The sequence below is a fragment of the Denticeps clupeoides genome, chromosome 1 (genome assembly GCF_900700375.1).
Source record: "Denticeps clupeoides chromosome 1, fDenClu1.1, whole genome shotgun sequence".
In the NCBI taxonomy this organism is placed as follows: domain Eukaryota; kingdom Metazoa; phylum Chordata; class Actinopteri; order Clupeiformes; family Denticipitidae; genus Denticeps; species Denticeps clupeoides.
Genome location: NC_041707.1, coordinates 11,454,256 through 11,472,225, shown reverse-complemented (window position 1 = coordinate 11,472,225; position 17,970 = coordinate 11,454,256). Strand labels below are relative to the sequence as shown.

At 44.1% G+C, this 17,970-nt stretch overlaps 2 protein-coding genes across 4 annotated transcripts in view; both read right to left on the bottom strand.

Annotated features, from left to right (window-relative positions):
• prkd3 (protein kinase D3) overlaps positions 1-12,758 on the bottom strand; it is a 37,398-nt gene extending 24,640 nt beyond the window's left edge. For all 3 annotated transcript variants that reach the window (XM_028971955.1, XM_028971973.1, XM_028971964.1), the window contains exons 1-2: positions 12,426-12,758; positions 11,414-11,709 (exon numbers count right to left, since the gene is read on the bottom strand). In XM_028971955.1, the coding sequence (XP_028827788.1) occupies positions 11,414-11,692 (279 nt within the window). In that variant the 5' untranslated portion in view covers positions 11,693-11,709; positions 12,426-12,758. The remainder of the gene's footprint in view (positions 1-11,413; positions 11,710-12,425) is intronic.
• A 926-nt stretch (positions 12,759-13,684) lies between these two features.
• mocs3 (molybdenum cofactor synthesis 3) lies at positions 13,685-17,942 on the bottom strand. Its single transcript, XM_028971985.1, has 13 exons — positions 17,817-17,942; positions 17,214-17,355; positions 17,033-17,125; positions 16,839-16,959; positions 16,683-16,757; positions 15,734-15,851; positions 15,543-15,651; positions 14,988-15,050; positions 14,740-14,903; positions 14,594-14,641; positions 14,286-14,382; positions 14,055-14,162; positions 13,685-13,966 (listed from the first exon to the last, which is right to left on the bottom strand). The coding sequence occupies exons 1-13, from the start codon at positions 17,904-17,906 to the stop codon at positions 13,809-13,811; spliced, it is 1,386 nt and encodes a 461-aa protein (XP_028827818.1). The 5' UTR covers positions 17,907-17,942; the 3' UTR covers positions 13,685-13,808.
• Between the last annotated feature and the right edge of the window lie 28 nt (positions 17,943-17,970).

Sequence of the window (17,970 nt, the reverse complement as noted above, 5' to 3'; positions counted from 1 at the left end):
CTGCGATTTTACAGCAGGAGGAACTTGAGAACAAGTAGCTGTGTATGTGGGAATGTTGACTGCAAGAGTCAATTGAATTGGGCAGGTTAATCTTTTCCATCTTTAATTCCATGGATGTACTAGATCATAGAGTCAATGGATCATAAAAATCCCTAATGAGCGAGGCAAGCCCTACAAGTACAAATACCTGTTTGGATGTGCAGTTGTACAAATTCTGTCACACTGAATTCCAAACTGACACATGCAGGGTCTTGCACAAGCATCGGATCAGTTTCTTCACACACTCAGTCTGGCTACAGTTCACAACCTAGGGAGTAATCATCTCACTCCTGCATCAAAAATTATGGACTGGACATTGTGAATGTTCTGCCATGTTTTCTATTCGATTGGCAGAATTAAAAAAAAAAAATGTTTTTGAGGCTGTCCCTACTTTTAATCTGTAGTAATATCTAGAAATATGTTAGAAGTATTATTGACTGTACTGTTTGATAAAATAAAGAAATATGTCTGACCAAAATAAAATGGAAAACGCTGCTGAGTGAAAAAATACTGACACAGATGGTAGTAATGGCATTTTAAAAATCAGAAGTAATTAAGTACAATATATAAAGTTTATTAAATGTCGCTTTCAAGTCATCTGCCATTCATTAAACTGAATAAGTAAACCAGAATTTTGGGTAACTGCATATCACTCATGTATGCCACACTGGAGCAATGACTTCCAAAGCAATTTTATGGGTCCAAAGGCACTACAGGAGTTGTTGGAACAGCAAATCCTGGACTATATGAACATAAGGGCACATGAACCCAGGAGTTAAAAGAAAAGTGATTGCAACCATGGTTTTGTCGCCCTTTAAATGTATATTCATCTCTGTAGTCTTTCCACTAAGGCTAGCACTTTGCATGCTGCTAGACTTCCTTAATGGCTTGTCACTGCAGGCCAGCCTGGTGCCGTCTTTGGGTCTGTTTACTCAGGGATCCAGGGCATCGAGGAGAGAGCCTGTTTGGCGGCCTGCTCCCACTTTCCAGCCCTGCCACTCAGGACCACTTACGGCCAGAAAAACCTCCAGGGAATGAGAGAAAGTTCTCTTTCATTCAAGTCCAGCACGAATTTGCATGGAGGGTCCAGGGGACCTGGGGAAATTAGCCAGCAGTTTTCCACTTTGCCTTGCCTGAACTGTGATGTGACAAAGTGGCCTGACTACTTTTCAAGTATCATAATGGGCCTACTTTGATCTGCCAGCAAGAAGCAGAACAAAAAAAAAATTTCACTTTGCACCCCAACACCGACTGAATATGCCAGAGAAGGAGGCACCCACATTCACCCTTTTGTCCCAAATACAGTTGTGGCCACTGCCTTAAACACACTCCCAGTTGCTTTCCACCAAGCAAACCACAGAAAGTCACAGTGCAGATGGTTGATCTTCGGCTCTTCTCTTAACAACAAAAAGACTTGGCAACATGTATCTAGGCATCAGAACTGGGCTCAATCTTTTTTCACACCCCAAAACTGATGTACTAGTATATATATTTCAGATTCAAAAGCCACTGGAGCTAACTGAATTTCTAAAACCTTTACTTTATGGAATCTGGTGATATGATGCATATTACAGCATAAGAGTTATGGTTCAGCATATTAGCACTTTTATTCATTGTGGTTTTTTTTTTAATTCTAGACATACTATGACAGTATAAAGAACACCCCACCATATGCATACAGATTTACAGCACTATTTCCAAACTGGCACTAAGCCCAGGGCTACACGCTAAGCATAGGGCTTGTTTGCTTTTGTTAGGTAGGATTCTCAGGATTTACATAAATAGATAAAACAGGAATCTCTCTATCTCGAACAATAGAAACTTTTCTAATTATTTCAATCAGCCAGAGCACAAAATTTAATTATGTGTTTAATAAAACACCCCTAAAAAATAGGAGGAGCCTGATGACTGATATATCATCTCATTCTGGATGATAAAAACCCACAACCATCTATACATCATAAAAGACTACGTGCATCTGTAAAGTTCTCACAGCGTATCACTTTTTCCATATTTTGTTATGTTACAACCTTATTCCAAAATGGATTAAATTGCTCAGGTGCCTCTTGCTTCCCCTGATCATCCTTGAGATGTTGCTGCACCTGGAAAGGCACACACCAGTCTGTTTAAGGTCCCACAGTTACATTTCATGTCAGCACAAGCCTAGCATGAAGTCAAAGGAATTGTCTGTTGACTGAATAGACAGGATAGTCTTGAGGCACAAATGTTTGGGAAGGTTACAGAAAAATATCTGTTGCTTTGAAGGTCCCAATGAACACAGTAGCCTCCATTATCCATAAATGGAAGAAGTTCAAAACCACAGAGACTCTTCCTAGAGCTGGCAGGCCACCTGAACTGAGCACTCAGGGAAAAAATGGAACTCTTTGGTGTGAACGCCAGGTGTCACATTTGGAGGAAACCAGGCGCTGCTTGACACCAGGCCAATACCATCCCTACAGTGAAGCATGGTGGTGGCAGCATCATGCTGTGATGTTTTTCAGCTGCAGGAACTGTGAACTAGTCAGGACAGAGGGAAAGATGACTGCAGCAATGTACAGAGAAAAAGTGATGTGAATACTGTATGGACTGTATATATGTAAATCCTGCAGATGATTTTGACCTTATATTAGCAAATAAACTTTGCACACAGTGCTGCATTTACTGCCTGTTTGAAAATAGTGGCCTTACTGAAAATGTCATTTAAAAAATTGTATTTATTTGTCAATCCTGTACAAATTTAACATTCATATAGTGATTTGGAAAATAAATACATCATCATTTTTTTCTTACACCCCTAGCTATTGCTATGTTTACAAGAACTAGTAGTGGGATGGCTGCAGGGAGAAACTCCTTGAAATTGCAAGGTTCCTTCAGCAATGCATAATTCTTGAGAGAAAAGAAGCAATCTGGTGTCCTAACAGACGGTTGTCCTCGCAACACAGTTGTAGAGTTGCTGGGTGTTTGGGTTAAAAAGTAATGTGTATTTTCAGGATCATGTGTCATACCCTTAATCTAATAAGGAACAAAAAGTCCCTGGACTTCTGGGATCTCACTAGTGAAAGTGAAGTGATGGTCATTATGATACACAGCAAGCACTGCACACGGTGACCACAGCAAAATGTCCACTGTATTTAACCAGTCAACCTTAGTGAGCAGCGGAAAGCCATGAAAGGGGACCTATGTGGCACCTTGGCGGTTTTAACCTGCAACCTTTCAGTTATATGTCTGCTTCCTTACCTGCTAGGCCACCTGTGCTTCTCTTAGTGCCTATAGTAGAAAAAGTATTTAAAAAGTACTTTGCTTAGAAGAATCTGCTTAATGTCTCTAAGGGTGGCAGGGAATTTTTTTTCCTGTACATTTGGCCAATTGAAACACATCTCACCCCAAATTCCATCTGCTCTTGCCTCCTCAATACTCCTTGACAGTTATTACCATAGTAACCTGTTAGATTTGAGAACCAGCTATCTAACCCCATGAACCCAAAAGAGAATAACGATAAAGTAAAGACCAGTCACAGAGACAATCTGTCCTTTGTTTTGCCTTTTTTTCTGTAGCTGTCAGTGCGTGATAAATCTCTGAGAGGAATTTCCATAGAAATTCAAACGTGAAAGGGTTCATTAATGCTATTAACATGGAGCTTAAAACCCCTCACCACAAGCAAGACATTTGGCCGAGAGCTGGAAAGAATGTTTCCATGGGAGGAGAACACACGTGTTCCTGCTGCAGACCTAAAACGCTGATACCATTTAAAAACAGCCACCTCTTTATATTACAGATGGCTGCTGGCTGAATGCTCAATTCACTACATTGATCAAATAGAACTCAACTGAGTGTATATTCATTATACATTATTTTTGAGCTCATATTGTTTATATTCTCATTATTGAGCTCATTATTGTTTAACAAAATGCTGAAACCATTTTAAATGTCATTATTGAGCTCATTATTGTTTATTGTAAAGACAATATGCTGAAACAGCTTTAAGTGTCATTATTGGGAACACGCCACTGTTACCTACTTGACTAAATACAATGCTCAAAAAAGTAAAAGGGAACACTTTAACAACACAACGTAACTCCAAGTCAATCCAATCCAAGTAATCGAAATCAAACTGTCCACTTAGGAATCAACACTCATTGACAATCAATTTCACTTGCTGCTGTGCAAATGGAATAGACAACATGTGGGAATTATAGGCAATTAGCAGGATGTCCCCAATAAAGGTGTGTTTCTGCAGGTGGTGACACAGACCATTTCTCAGTTCCTATGCTTTCAGGCAGATGTTTTGGTCACTTTTGAACACTGGTGGTGCTTTCACTTCCGTGGTAGCATAAGACGCAGTCTACAACCCACACAAGTGGCTCAGTTAGTGCAGCTCATCCAGGATGGCACACAAATGCGAGCTGTGGCAAGAATGTTTGCTGTGTCTGTCAGCGTAGAGTCCAGAGCCTGGAAGCGCTACCAGGAGACAGGCCAGTACATCAGGAGACGTGGAGGAGGACGTAGGAGGGCAACAACCCAACAACAAGTGCCAGAGCCCTGCAAAATGACATCCAGCAGGCCACATACATGCATGTGTCTGCTCAAACGGTCAGAAACATATTCCATGAGATTCCCGACGTCCATAGGTAGGGGTTATGCTTACAGCCCAACACATTTACATCATTAACATTTACAGCATTTATCAGACGCCCTTATCCAGAACGACTTACAATCGGTAGTTACAGGGACAGTCCCCCCTGGAGGGGGGGGGGTTTCATAGGCGAGTGTGTTAACCACTAGGCTACTACCACCCCATGTCTCGCTCCATCCACCAATGCCACGTTGCACCACAGTCTGTCCAGGAGTTGGCGAATGCTTTAGTCCAGGTCTGGGAGGAGATCCCTCATCACCCTTATCAGACCTCATAACCTCATCAGGAGAATGCTCAGGTCATACAGGTCACAGACACTAACGAGCCTCATTTTGACTTGTTTTAAGGACATTACATCAAAGTTGAGTGTGACTGCAAATCCAGACCTCCACGATATTTTTTTTGTGATTTTGTTGTCAGCCCATTCATCTATGTAAAGAACAAAGTATTTAATTAGAATATTAAATTCATTCAAATTAAGGATGTCTTATTTTTGCGTTTCCTTTAGTTCATATATTTCCCAAAAACAGGGAGTAGCTGCCCTCAGTAGACTGCCTGCTTTGCCACATTTGGCCATGCACATGCACAGCTTCCAGCAGCTGGAATATTCCCCTGAACCATCACGAAGGTAAAATATTCATAAATCTGCCTTTAGAGGGGAAAAAAATGTTTTTTTCCACAGCATTTGCCAAAAAGACTGCAAATTTCCTTCCTCTGCTCTATCTTTATCATCACGACTGACAGCGAGAAAGCGCTGTGAGCACAGAGCTCAAGCTACACTACAGACCTGCTGTTCGCTCTTTCTCAAAGACGTCACCATCTAAAAATGCCTGATTGAGAAATGCCGATTGCATGTCATGAACTTCTGTCCTGAGATTACTCCCTCTAGGCCACATGAGAGGCCAGAGGCAGCACTAAAACAGGAAGTGCTACACTACTGGTGTTTATTCCTCCCTTTATAACGCCCGGGGCCCATCAAACACAATGGCAGGTGTCAGTCATCAGGTTAATTAAAGTGAAGTGATTGTCACAGCAGCACAGCACACAGTGCACACAGTGAAATGTGTCCTCTGCATTTTACCATCACCCTGAGTGAGAAGTAGGCAGCCATGACAGGGGAGCAGTGTGTGGGGACGGTGCTTGGCTCAGTGGCACCTCGGCGGATTGGGATTCGAACCTGCAACCTTCTGATTACAGGGCCGCTTCCTTAACCGCTACGCCACCACTGCCCCCACTAGGACACCACTGCCACCACTTAGTAAAGCTAGACATAACAAATATTCTGAGCAATTTAAGAACATCCATCTTTGTTACTGCTTCTATTGATCTAGGGTCCAGATTTATTTGGCTAGGGTGGTAGTAGTCTAGTGGGTAAGACACTCGCCTATGAACCAGAAGACCCACTTACTACCATTGTGTCCCTGAGCAAGACACTTAACCCTAAATTGCTCCAGGGGGGACTGTCCCTGTAACTACTGATTGTAAGTCGCTCTGGATAAAGGCGTCTGATAACTGCTGCAAATGTAAAGGTAAATGCTAATCCAAAGCATGATACACTATCCGCTGCACAATACGTTTTTTTCTTTTTTTTCTTCCATTTTTTCAGTTGCACACAACAAAAACAATACACAAATCTTGCATAAAATGCCTAAATGTGTAAATGCCTTTTGCTGAATTCACACATATTTAGCATTATGCTTAAACTTTTGCATGCCACTGTCACTGGCCTATTTAAACTGGCCTATAGCACTATGGTGACCAAAGAACTTATGATGCAGGGTAATTTAGCCAAAGCACTTGGCTGCTGGAAAAAGAGGACCGAGGGGCTGAGTGTGCGGAACCGTAGCCAAGTCATGTGGTTTTTACATTCAGCTGTGAAATAAATGGGTCTTATGTGGTGAGCACATTGGTCTCGCATTGTAAATCATTTCAAATTCAGCCATAGGTCGAGCTCTGAACTGAGGTCATTCAGAGCCTTGCGAGAAAAATAAATTAAATGGCAGGAAAGACTCAGTGAAATGCAAAGTAAAATGCATGTGATCTTTAATTACAATAGGCTTTGAACAGTGTTTTGAAAAGGCATGTTGAAAAGATCTGAAATAGACTGTGACCGTGAGATATTTTTCAAAAGTGTCAAGATATAATAATAAAAAAAAAAGAGCCAACTGCATTGAAATCCATGCTACTTCATGCTGACTTTGCTGCTTTGTCAGCACGATTTAAGAAGCACAAAGTAGGATAAGTAGACATTTGTCCAAAATAACGATAAAAAAAACGTAAATGTAACAATGTTACTTTGCAATGGAGTAAAAAAAATATGCCTTAATATTCCACTGAGAAGACACATGTATTTATTGCCAATAGCATGTTTATTCAGCTGAAACAACATGCTCAGCACATTTAAAGGTCTGAGATGTGTGTGTGTGTGTGTGTGTGTGTGTGCCCACACTTCCAATATACCTGGTGAATTGCTTAACGCACGACACTGTTCTCCAAGCCCAGGAAGCGATGGCCCTGGAGGGGAGTAAAGCATACCTAATGAGATATCAGTGCATAAAACACTTTTCCTGTCTGCTCCCTCCTGACTCGGAAGCTGCGGCTTTCGCTGAGCGATGGAATTCGCGCCCTGTGTCCCAAAGCCCCCCCGACGAGAAAGCTGAGCATGCAAAGAGACCTCGGTGGAGATGAGCGAACTATCCTGAGCGCAGCTGTACTCCTTAGCAAACATGCACACAAGGTGACCAGGAGAGCAAGTCATAGTTTCCACCAGATATCAAAGCCACATGTAGCAGCAGGCTCGGCTGCAGCCGGGCTGGGCTGCAGCCGGTGTGGCTTTCGGCTCCTCGCGGTCTGTGCTCCGCACAAGGAGAACATGATTTCTGAAGGTTTTCAAATTCGAACGGCAGCACAGACCTTGCAGGGCCGCATACTGTTTACACTGAAAATGATGCAGAAGAAGAAGGACACCCGTGTCCTCTGCATTTAACCCATCACCTTGTGGGCGGTCACATACAAGGCGTCACTTGTAAAGTCCTTGCCAAAAGTTTTGAGAATTGACACGAACGCTGGTTTTCACAAAGTTTGCTGCTTCCGCGTGTTTAGATTTTTTTTTGCCAGTTGTTTCTGTGGTGTATTGAAGCATAATTACAAAGCCTTTTATTGACAATTACATCAAGTTTATGCAATATTTGCAGTGTTTCCCCCTTTTTTTCCCCCAAGACCTCTGGCATGCTGTCAATCACCCTGGCATGCTGTCAATCAACTTCAGGGCAAAATCCCGACTGTTGTCGACCCATTCCTTCATAATCAGTGCTTGTCCACCCACCTTTTGAGGATTGACCACAAGTTCTCTATTGGATTAAGGTCCGGGGAGTTTCCTGGCCATGGACCCAAAATGTCAATGTTTTGTTCCCCGAGCCACTTAGTTATCACTCTGGCCTTATGGCACGATGCTCCATCATGCTCTAAAAGTCCTTGTTCTTCACCAAACTGTTCTTGGATGGTTGGGAGACGTTGCTGTTGGAGGATGTTTTGGTACCATTTTTTATTCATGGCTGTGTTCTAAGGCAAAATTGTGAGTGAGCCCACTCCCTTGGATGAGAAACAGCCCCACACATGAATGATCTCAGGATGCTTCACTGTTTGCATGAAACAGGACTGATGGTAGCTCTCACCCTTTCTTTTCCGGACAATCGTTTTTTTTTTACAGATGCCAAAAACAATCTGAAAGCAGCTTCATCAGAGAAAATGACGTTACCCCAGTCCTCAGAAGTCCAATCCCTGCACTTTTTGCAGAATATCAGTCTGTCCTTGATGTTGTTCTTGGAGAGAAGTGGCTCTTTTGCTGCCCTTCTTGACACCAGGCCATCCTCCAAAAATCTTCACCTCACTGTACATGCAGATGCACTCACACCTGCCTGCTGCCATTCCTGAGCAAGCACTGCACGGGTGGAACACGTGATTCCTTGCAGGTAACCATGGTTAACAGAGGAAGAACAATGATTTCAAGCATCACCCTCCTCTTAAAGCATCCAGTCTGCTATTCTAACTCGGTCAGCATGACAGAATGATCTCCAGCCTTGTGCCCATCAACACTCACACTTGGGTTAATGAGAGGATCACTGAAATGATCTCAGCAGGTCCTTTAGTGGCAGTATCGAGATGCAGTGGAAATGGTTTTTTGGGGATTAAGCCAATTTTCACGGCAAAGAGGATTTACTTTGAACTTGCAACCCTTCGATTACTAGCCTGCTTCCTTACCCACCACGCCACCACTTCCAAGATTTGACCAAGGTACAAAATAAGGTTTGGAAAATAATGGAATTTTTTATATTGATTGCCATGCATGTGCTTCAATTATTAACTGGATGTGTAAAATAAATATGATGTCGCTTTGACAAAATGAGACCATGCATGTGACTGGATTTAGCAATCAAGCATATCTATTCTGCCACTCAACACTTAAACATACTAATCTCTGATCTCCTTCATCCTCCTTTCTTAGATTCATGTTTTTTTTTTTTGCTCTTTCTGTCACACTAAAACCTTGTGTCCATACCAATGTATTACAAGACCCGAGCAAATATCAATAGCAAATTGGATTTTCCACTCCAGCAAAGCTCCCAGATAGCTAGTTAGAGAGCATCAGCTGACCTCATAAAGAACACAGCATTACGCTGGCCTGGAGGAATGAGGACTTGGCCTTAACTGCACCTAAATAAGTCGGCGTGTTATTAATATAATCTGCTCGGCTGGGTTACAGTCTGGAGCACTCTGGAAGAACGCTTATCAGGCCTGTCAGTTCACAGCCACAAAACAACATTGTCTCTCTAAAGACAATGGTCCATGTAGCTGAGAGGTTTCTTTTTTTTTTTTTTATCCCGCACTCCCCCAACTGCTGCCAAACTGCTTCGCTGTGCTTAAAACACTAAACTATTACCGTTTTTTATTGTAGTTGTTAATATGGCAGTGTTTTAGATTGTCCTAAGTTTGCACTATTCCCTATCTGCACAGTGGGACTGAAACGTAACCCCCGCACACCTGAATCATTCATGGTTTTACATGGAATAATGTAAAATGTTTTTTAATCATTAGAAAACACTCCAGGTCACTCATCCTTTCAGAACGGGCACAAAAAAAAATTGATTTGCCTCATCTATTACATAAGTTAATAATACTGAAAGCAACGTGAACACGGCAGCACTTCATTTACCTGCATTTCTGGGCATTAGATAAGGGGGCCAGAGAGAGCGCGGTTCTGTGTGCGCACACACTGTGTCATCCGCAGCATTAAAACCACCTGCCCGGCGCTGATTCTCCAGCACGGGTGCTCGGCCGACGCCACGAACTGCTTTTTTTTTGCAGTGTAGACCTGGCCGGATGTGGCCTGCAACAAACTTTATGTGGGTAGCGGGTGTCAAAGTAATTCAGGGGCGCAGAACCCAAGTCTTCTCAGTCGGTGGCTGGAGCCACAAAGAAAATAAGCGCCATCTTATTTAGCCGGCTAGTCCTCCTCATTTGTAAGCTATTCTAGATAAGACAGCAATGGAAATGCAAATTCCGTTTCCATAGAAATCTGACAGATAAGAATCCGCTTGCCCTCATCACTCTAAGGCTGCTGGGAATCCTGAAGCAGTGATCAGTGGGGCCGGACAAATTCTTACGCATTCAAAATAATAGCAGTTTCATGAAAAGAAGCTCAGTGAGCTGGTCAAGCTAAATGAGGGGGCATAATATCAAATGATCAATTAATAATCTATTAAATCAATTCGCACATTGTGAATGAGAACCGAATTGTTCCGATTGTCTATTGTAACGGTGCTAATATAAACTTAATCACATGCATGTAATATACAGATTGATAAGTAAAAAAACTCTCCTTGACCTCAAACTGTGCTTTACAGAGTGCTCTGCTGGCCGAGGATTTGCTTTGCACGCCCAGAGCCATCCAGTGGAAGTCATAATAAATAAAACAAATCCCAGTGCAAATAAGCCTCAAGACACAATCAAACAGGCATTACAGCAAAGCAAAAGCAGACTCCGACTCTGACAATGGAGGCACTCAAACCAGTCCAGTCCGGAGCGACCTAAACAACAACTTGCATTTGTGCTCATAAATACCGGCAACTCAGGACAAAAAAAAAAAAAATCAGGCAAGTCTACATATCCCAGAATGCACAAAGAGGGGGTACGGTTATCAGTCGTCCTACTGTAGCCCTGAATAAGACACAATGACAATGTGTCATTATGTCTTATGTTAGTAGCCTAGTGGGTAACAAACTCGCCTATGAACCAGAAGACCCAGGTTCAAACCACGCTTACTACCATTGTGTCCCGAGCAAGACACTTAACCCTACGTTGCTCCAGGGGGACTGTCCCTGTAACTACTGATTTGTAAGTCACTCGGAATAAGGGCGTCTGATAAAATGCTGTAAATGTGACATGTGGACTAAAATCCTTCTTATAAAGCCTTCTGACACCCACAAGTGTCACAGAATGTGGTTATATGTTGATCTTGTGTTGTGTCATAATGCCACAGACTTACATACATTGAATGAAAAGTGGTTCATGTGAAGGTCTCACGAGTCTAGCAGTGGACAAAGGTGAATTGCTGGATCTCTGATGGCAAGTGTTACTTACCACGTGGCACGTTCTGTATGAGCTGACGATGACATATTTACAGATACGATTTACCTGCAGGAAACTGCATTTATATAATGGGTCAGCTCTGGATTTCATTACCTTTTGGTCGACTATGGAACAGACCAGGTCCTTCACAGCAGCCAGGGACAGGTCATGCGCCTCCAGATTAATTGCTTCCCTGGTCAGTCCGATCTGCAGGAGGAACGATACCCCGTGGAAGGAGTTGGTGGTGCTGGAGGCGCTGGCACTGCCGTTCGACAGGCGGCTGTAGAGCAGTGCCGGGGGGCTGGGGGACGGAGAGGGCGACGGCGGCGTGGCTGGATGCTGGAGATGGAGGAAGGACTTGGGGGGGAAGGTGGAGCTGCTGCAGGCAGACATCGGGCAGCCTCCAGTCACTGAGATGATCGGTGGATTGGGGAAAAAAAAAAAAAAAAAAAAAAAAAAAAACGCTGACCTTAGGTCTTAAGTGGATAGCGCATGGAGTCCTCAAGGAAAAGTCACAACTTTTGTGAACAGTCATGAAAAAAAGTCTGCGGCCGCATCTTCCATCTCCCTCCGCTGCTTTTCTACATGCTGCAAGCTTGCAGTGGGAGGCAGAGACGTCTGGGGTTTAGGACCTCTGATGGAAAAAAAAAAAAAATCATAAATCTTTTTTTTTTTTTTTTTTATATTTATATTTTTAAATGTTTTTTAAAATGAAGCAAACGAGTTAAAAACTTAATTTTACACTTTTCTGCTCAATAAGAGGATTTATTTCACTAAAACAAAAAAATCTATTAGATGTTTGTCAGCGACAGTGGTTAGTAATCCTCTGGTGAGCATTTCTAAGATCACGTGAGTCAATATTTTCACTGTAATTCTGACTTGTTTATCTATGCCTGGTCGTCCTGTAGAAGCAACATCTGGAAGCCGGGCTCCCCAAACATCTGGACCCTCCCACTCCCCACTGGATCGCTGGCAGGGAGCCGCACAAGTTCACAAGCGCCAGCCAAACAGGCATTCGGTACGAAAATGCACTGCAAAAAGCAGCTGATCGTTGTGAGTGTTCTTCACCCTTTTTTTTTTTAACTTTTTATCCTAAGTCGGGGACCTCGGCGAGGTGATCCTTTACCTCCGTGCTTTTGTTCGGGCGAAATTCGCGGACTCGCCTCGGCAAGTGGACGGCGGGGACGAGCTCATCGTCGGGAAGGCGGTGATGTTGTTCGCGGGGAAAGTTGACCATCAGCGCTCACATGCACTTGGAAAACCAGGAACGAAAGAAAGGGGGGGGAAAAAGGAAAGAAAAAGTCCCCCCACCGAGTCCTGTTTCGCCGCCGGACAGCCACTTCGTGCGCATCTCGTTGCCCCGCCAGGTGCGCCGGGTTCGGTCGGCGTTCCGTAAAACTCCGGGCGAACTACAATCCCACAGACGCTACGGGGTTTCGGAGGTCCACCCCCCCCGCCACCCTTCATCTTCTCGTCCGAAGTGCGCATGTCTGTTCCGTTATCCGGAGGCGCGTCGGTGCGAAGCGTGTGCGCGCGCGCCCCCTGGCGACGCCTTCCGGTGTGACGCGGCCACGACACTGAGGTCGCGCCTAAAACTTTACTTTACTTTACTTTACTTTACTTAGCAGACGCTTTTATCCAAAGGGAAGGGACTTGCAAGAGGAAGACACCAGCAATTCTCATTCGGTTTCTATGGATTTTGAGTTACAAAAGTAAGAGCCCTGAATTACGGACCGGGCCCTTGGGGTGCAGGGGGCCCGTGGGGCCCCTAGCCCAAAACAATTTGCGACGCAAACAGTTTTTTTTTCCCATTGGAGAACTTGCAATGCGTAAATCATGGGGAAGAGACCCATCTTTTCCCGTGGTAATAACCAGGCTGCTGAATAGAAATGGGGTGATTAGCAAAAGTGCTTTGATTTAGAGCATGAATTGGATGACATTCAAATAATGTTTGTTACGGTACGATCTGGTGGTGCTACGTTGCTACCTGTCTCTTTAAACAGAGACGGGTAACCTGGTGCTAACATTAACGTGAGGTAATGGCATTAGGCTGTACTGATTATGATTTGAGATCCAACTTACTGTATCAATTTAAGCCCCCTTCTTTTCACTTTTTCCGAGGTAAAAAGCAGCAAAAGATTTTGTCAACATCATTCTGCTTTTACAACACGGTACACCGCACCAGTTTGGACCCACAAGTGGCATGGTGACGTAGCGACTAGCCATCCCAGACAATCCTGGCGTTTTTTTTTTTGTTTCGTTTTTTTTTGGGGGGGGGACCCATAATCCATCCCTGGTTGAGTGGCCAAAGATTATTTTAATTATTCTAAATGAGCAGAAAAGACAAACCAGTGTCTCGTTTCACAAATCTTACAATGAAACATGTTTTAAATATTTTTGGTATTTTATTTCATCTTTCTTTCCTGTTTTTTATGACATACATAACACATCATGTGTTGTTGATTATAAAAGGTTTAATAATGAAAAAAAAACTGCACAATGTATTGCATCAGTACTTTGGAAAGGAGGAATCGATCTTCTGAGCCCAGGCCATTAAACCTCCACAGATGTCCTTCACAGTAATGCAGTCCACTTCGGCACCAGACATTGTTTCCAAAACTTGCACCGCCTTCTGGGAATCATTGCCCAATTTACAAACCACATACACTACGAGACAAAAACCGACGCCAAGCTTCTTAATTTCAGGGAAAGGTCACCGTCGCCCTCATGTGAGAATGAGAACCGCTGAGCATACCTGGCACCTGAGATTCAATCTTTGTCTGCTGCTTGAGTTCGCTGACCCTCTCCCTCAGGAGAGCAACATGTTCAGTGTTGCTCGTCTCTAGGCTAGAAAGGGGAATGTCTAGCGCTGATGTAGGAAAATTCGGTTGCACAACATCATAATTTAAAAAAAAAAAAAAAAAAACACAAAAAAAGCAAATTTATAGAGAAGCAGTTAAAAAGATACAAATTATTAAAAAGATACTGAGGGAAAATGGCAGGCTGCAAATATCTATTTCCACTTGAGGGCGAACATCGAGAAGAAGGTGAGGGATTTCCTTATCTACAATACTTTTATATTCCTTAAAAAAAAAAACACAGTTATTGCATTATAAAGGACACCAGTGTTAACCATGACTATATAGTACTATATGAGTGAGTGTGTTAAACAGAATTCCTCCATGTTGGATGTTTTTGAAGGATTTCTGCTAAAATTCTGCATGGTTCAACAGCTACAACAGTGAAATAACAGTATTATCATGGTACAAATACTGTTAACTTAAAATGCCGTACCTCTACAGAAATCCTCTGTTCTTTGTGCAGAAGGTTAAGTCTTCGACACTAACAAACACAGGACAAAATAAGTCTCTACTGCATAAAAAGAGTAAAATTTTTCAAAAAGGGAGAAACATTTTGCACATTTAAGCTTAAACGCTGACCTTGTCCGTAGCAGCAGACCCACAGAAGGACTCGTAGTCCCCTAGCTGAGTCACGGTTGGACTCTCCCCACAAACCGCACAACTGGCCTGTTTGGGTCGCAGCCGAATGCAACGAAAGCGACAGTCCTGAGCATCAAACACCAACAGCTGCTGGCCACAAGAGGCTGCCAGACATGGTTAAGCAAACACTGTATTCTCTTCCTTTTTACAACAGACGGGACAGGACAGGACAAGAAGTTGAAGGATACGTCCTCGACCAGAAGCTATCTTCAGGACCTCTAAGGCTTGAAGGCATCCAATAATCCCGGGCACTAATGAAAGTTAAAGGTTTAAAATGTTATTTTATCGTGTATCATGGGTCTGTAATAATTTACAGCAAGGATCACATTCCTGGCACACTGGTAATAACAACTATAACAACTGGTAATAACATCCCGAACGAGCCCATCACAAACACAAAATTGTGCCATGCTTTTTAGGGGCAGTGGTGGCCTAGCGGTTAAGGAAGCGGCCCCGTAATGTGAAGGTCACTAAGGGTGATGGGTTAAAAGCAGAGGACACATTTCATTGTGTGCACCGTGTGCTGTGCTGCAGTGTTTCACAATGACAAACACTTTACTTTCACTTCGGCTACATTCAGCAATAAATCTAAATCATTAGACACCAAGCTCAAAGGTGAAGGGTGGGGGCAAGGCAGTGGGGTGACACTGAAATATTGTCTGCGTCATTCAACTACAACATAGCCAAAGGCTCCTATGTCATTCTGATAAACCAAGAAAAGATCTCGGAAGCCGGATCCTCACCCACTCCCAGTACGCCGCCATCTGAGCAGTTCGTGACGGTCTCAGGGGGTGGAGGAACCGGGAATAAGCACCTGTAACAGGGACTGCCGTTGTAGTTGTAGACGGTGAGCTGTGTGTGAGAGATGAGATGAACTGGCTCATTAAATTTTTTGTACGTTTAAAAAAAATAAATAAATGAAACACAGGTTCACCTGTCCCTCCATCCGCAATGCGCTGGCAGACACTAATGGCCTGCCAGTCAATACACAGGCATCGTTTACCAGGTACCGGGTTGGAACATTGTCTGAGCAGTCAGCCACAATGTCATACATGAGGCGTGGTGTTAAGGAATTTAATAGAGGGATCTCTATGTCCCCTGACATGAAAATTGCTTTTTTTATATGTCTTAGTGATGCCCTAATACCATATCTTAAGTCTCTTTCTGAAATTCAGCCGTGGTGCAGAATTACAGCCACTTTTAGCCAGTCCCTCAATGACATTTCACCAGGACGCGCCATTTCAGTGTCTGTAGCTTTAATGTGGAGAAGAGGAGGAGAGCGGCCTATAGAAGTGAGCGGGCATTCACGGAAATGATGCCATCAACACCATTCACCAACAACAAGGTTTGGCCGGGACCAAAAAAACAAAAGCAAAAAACATTTTCTGAACAGGGGACCTTTAACTGATCAGCAAGTACGTTTACATTTTTATCGATCAATTTCAATTTAAATCCACTGTTACAGTATACTTGTCTATACTCGATCTGATTAAACATGATGGGCCTTGTATATTGTGATAAAGCAGTAAATGGCAAAAATCAGTCACCTGGCCTTATCACAGAATCATTCATATTCTTTTAAAGTTTAGGGTCATACGTCCTCGTTTTTGATTGGATATATTACAATTGCATTAAATGTGTCAAAACATTCCAGACATGTGGTGGAAAATCTTTATCAGCAACAATTAGCCTTGAGGTCCAGCAGAGCAATTAATACATTATTATAAATCCCTCTTCCATAATTAAGTACAGCTACAAAAAGTTGCACTGAATAATGAAGCAATAAAACTGGCCAAATCCCCACTAGTACATCATCACCGCATCATTATTTCAAACTTAGGAGATGAAAGCGCCATTTTAGGCCTGACTGTAAAAGAGGATACTGCTGAACGAGATGCAGGGCATTCTGGGGTGACAGCTGCATGTAGTAGGGAACGCACTGGACTGAAGAGTTGAGCCTGTTAAAACAAAAGCAAACGTCCGGAGACTGTGCGGCGATGCGACGAGCACGCAGACGCAACGGAGGCCTGTACACCCACCTTTTGATCGCCTGAGCTGCGGACTGAGCTTTGGGCTGGCCCAGGGTCTGTTCCGAGTGAAGGACCTGTCGGTGCAGATTATTCAGCTCCACCTCGTCGTAATCCAGCAGACCAAGACGCCCTGAGGAGTAAAGGGAGGGGTGCAAACGAGTGTGCAGAATGGACGCCGCGAACGCCGGCATGGCCGGGCCTACCTATTCCTGCCGCAGCCAGGTACTGCGCCAGCGGACACCCCAGCCCACCGCAGCCCACCACTAGAACCGAGGTCTTGGAAAAGCCCAGCTGACCTGCAAGCGAAAGAGCCCATCAAGACCTCCAAAAGACCAGCAATAACAGGCATAATTTTCCTCCAGCGGAACAGCAGCCGGGTATCACCTTGCACACCCAGTTCCGGGAGAAGGAGCTGGCGGCTGTAGCGCGCGATGTCTTCCTTGGACAGGGACCTTCCTGCCACGAGGGGCGGGACTTCGGCCACTTCCTTCAGCAGCTCCGGTACGGAACGTTTACTGACTGACAACTGGCCAGCGAGGAAAAGAAACGTGAGGCGGTGGTAGTGGCCTAGTGGGTGTCACACTTGCATATGAACCAGAAGAGCACAGTCACAGGTTCAAAGCCACACACTTAACCCTGAGTGTTGGACTGTCCCTGTAACTACTGTTTGTAAGTCGATCTGGTTGTGAAGAGAAAGTGAAAGCGATTGTCATTGTGAAACACTGCAGCACACCACAAGGTGACACAAACGAAATGTGTCCTCTGCTTTTAACCATCACCCTTGGTGAGCAGTGGGCAGCCATGACAGAAGCCCGGGGAGCAGTGTGTGGGGACGGTGCTTTGCTCAGTGGCACCTCAATTGTACCTTGGCGGATCGGGATTCGAACCGGCAACCTTCTGATTACGGGGGCGCTTCCTTAACCACTAGGCCCCAACCACGTCTGATAAACGCCGAAATGTGAGGTATTTTCAAGTCTCGGCGTGTACCTGCTCGAGCTCGGCAAGTCGCGCCTTCAGCGCGTTCAACTCTCGGTCCTTTTCCTTCAGTCGCTCCTTCAAGCGCGAAACCTCCTCCATCTCCGTCGCCGCGACTCCGCGCACTTCCGGGTTCCGCCGCCGGGACCCACGTGGAACGCGCGTG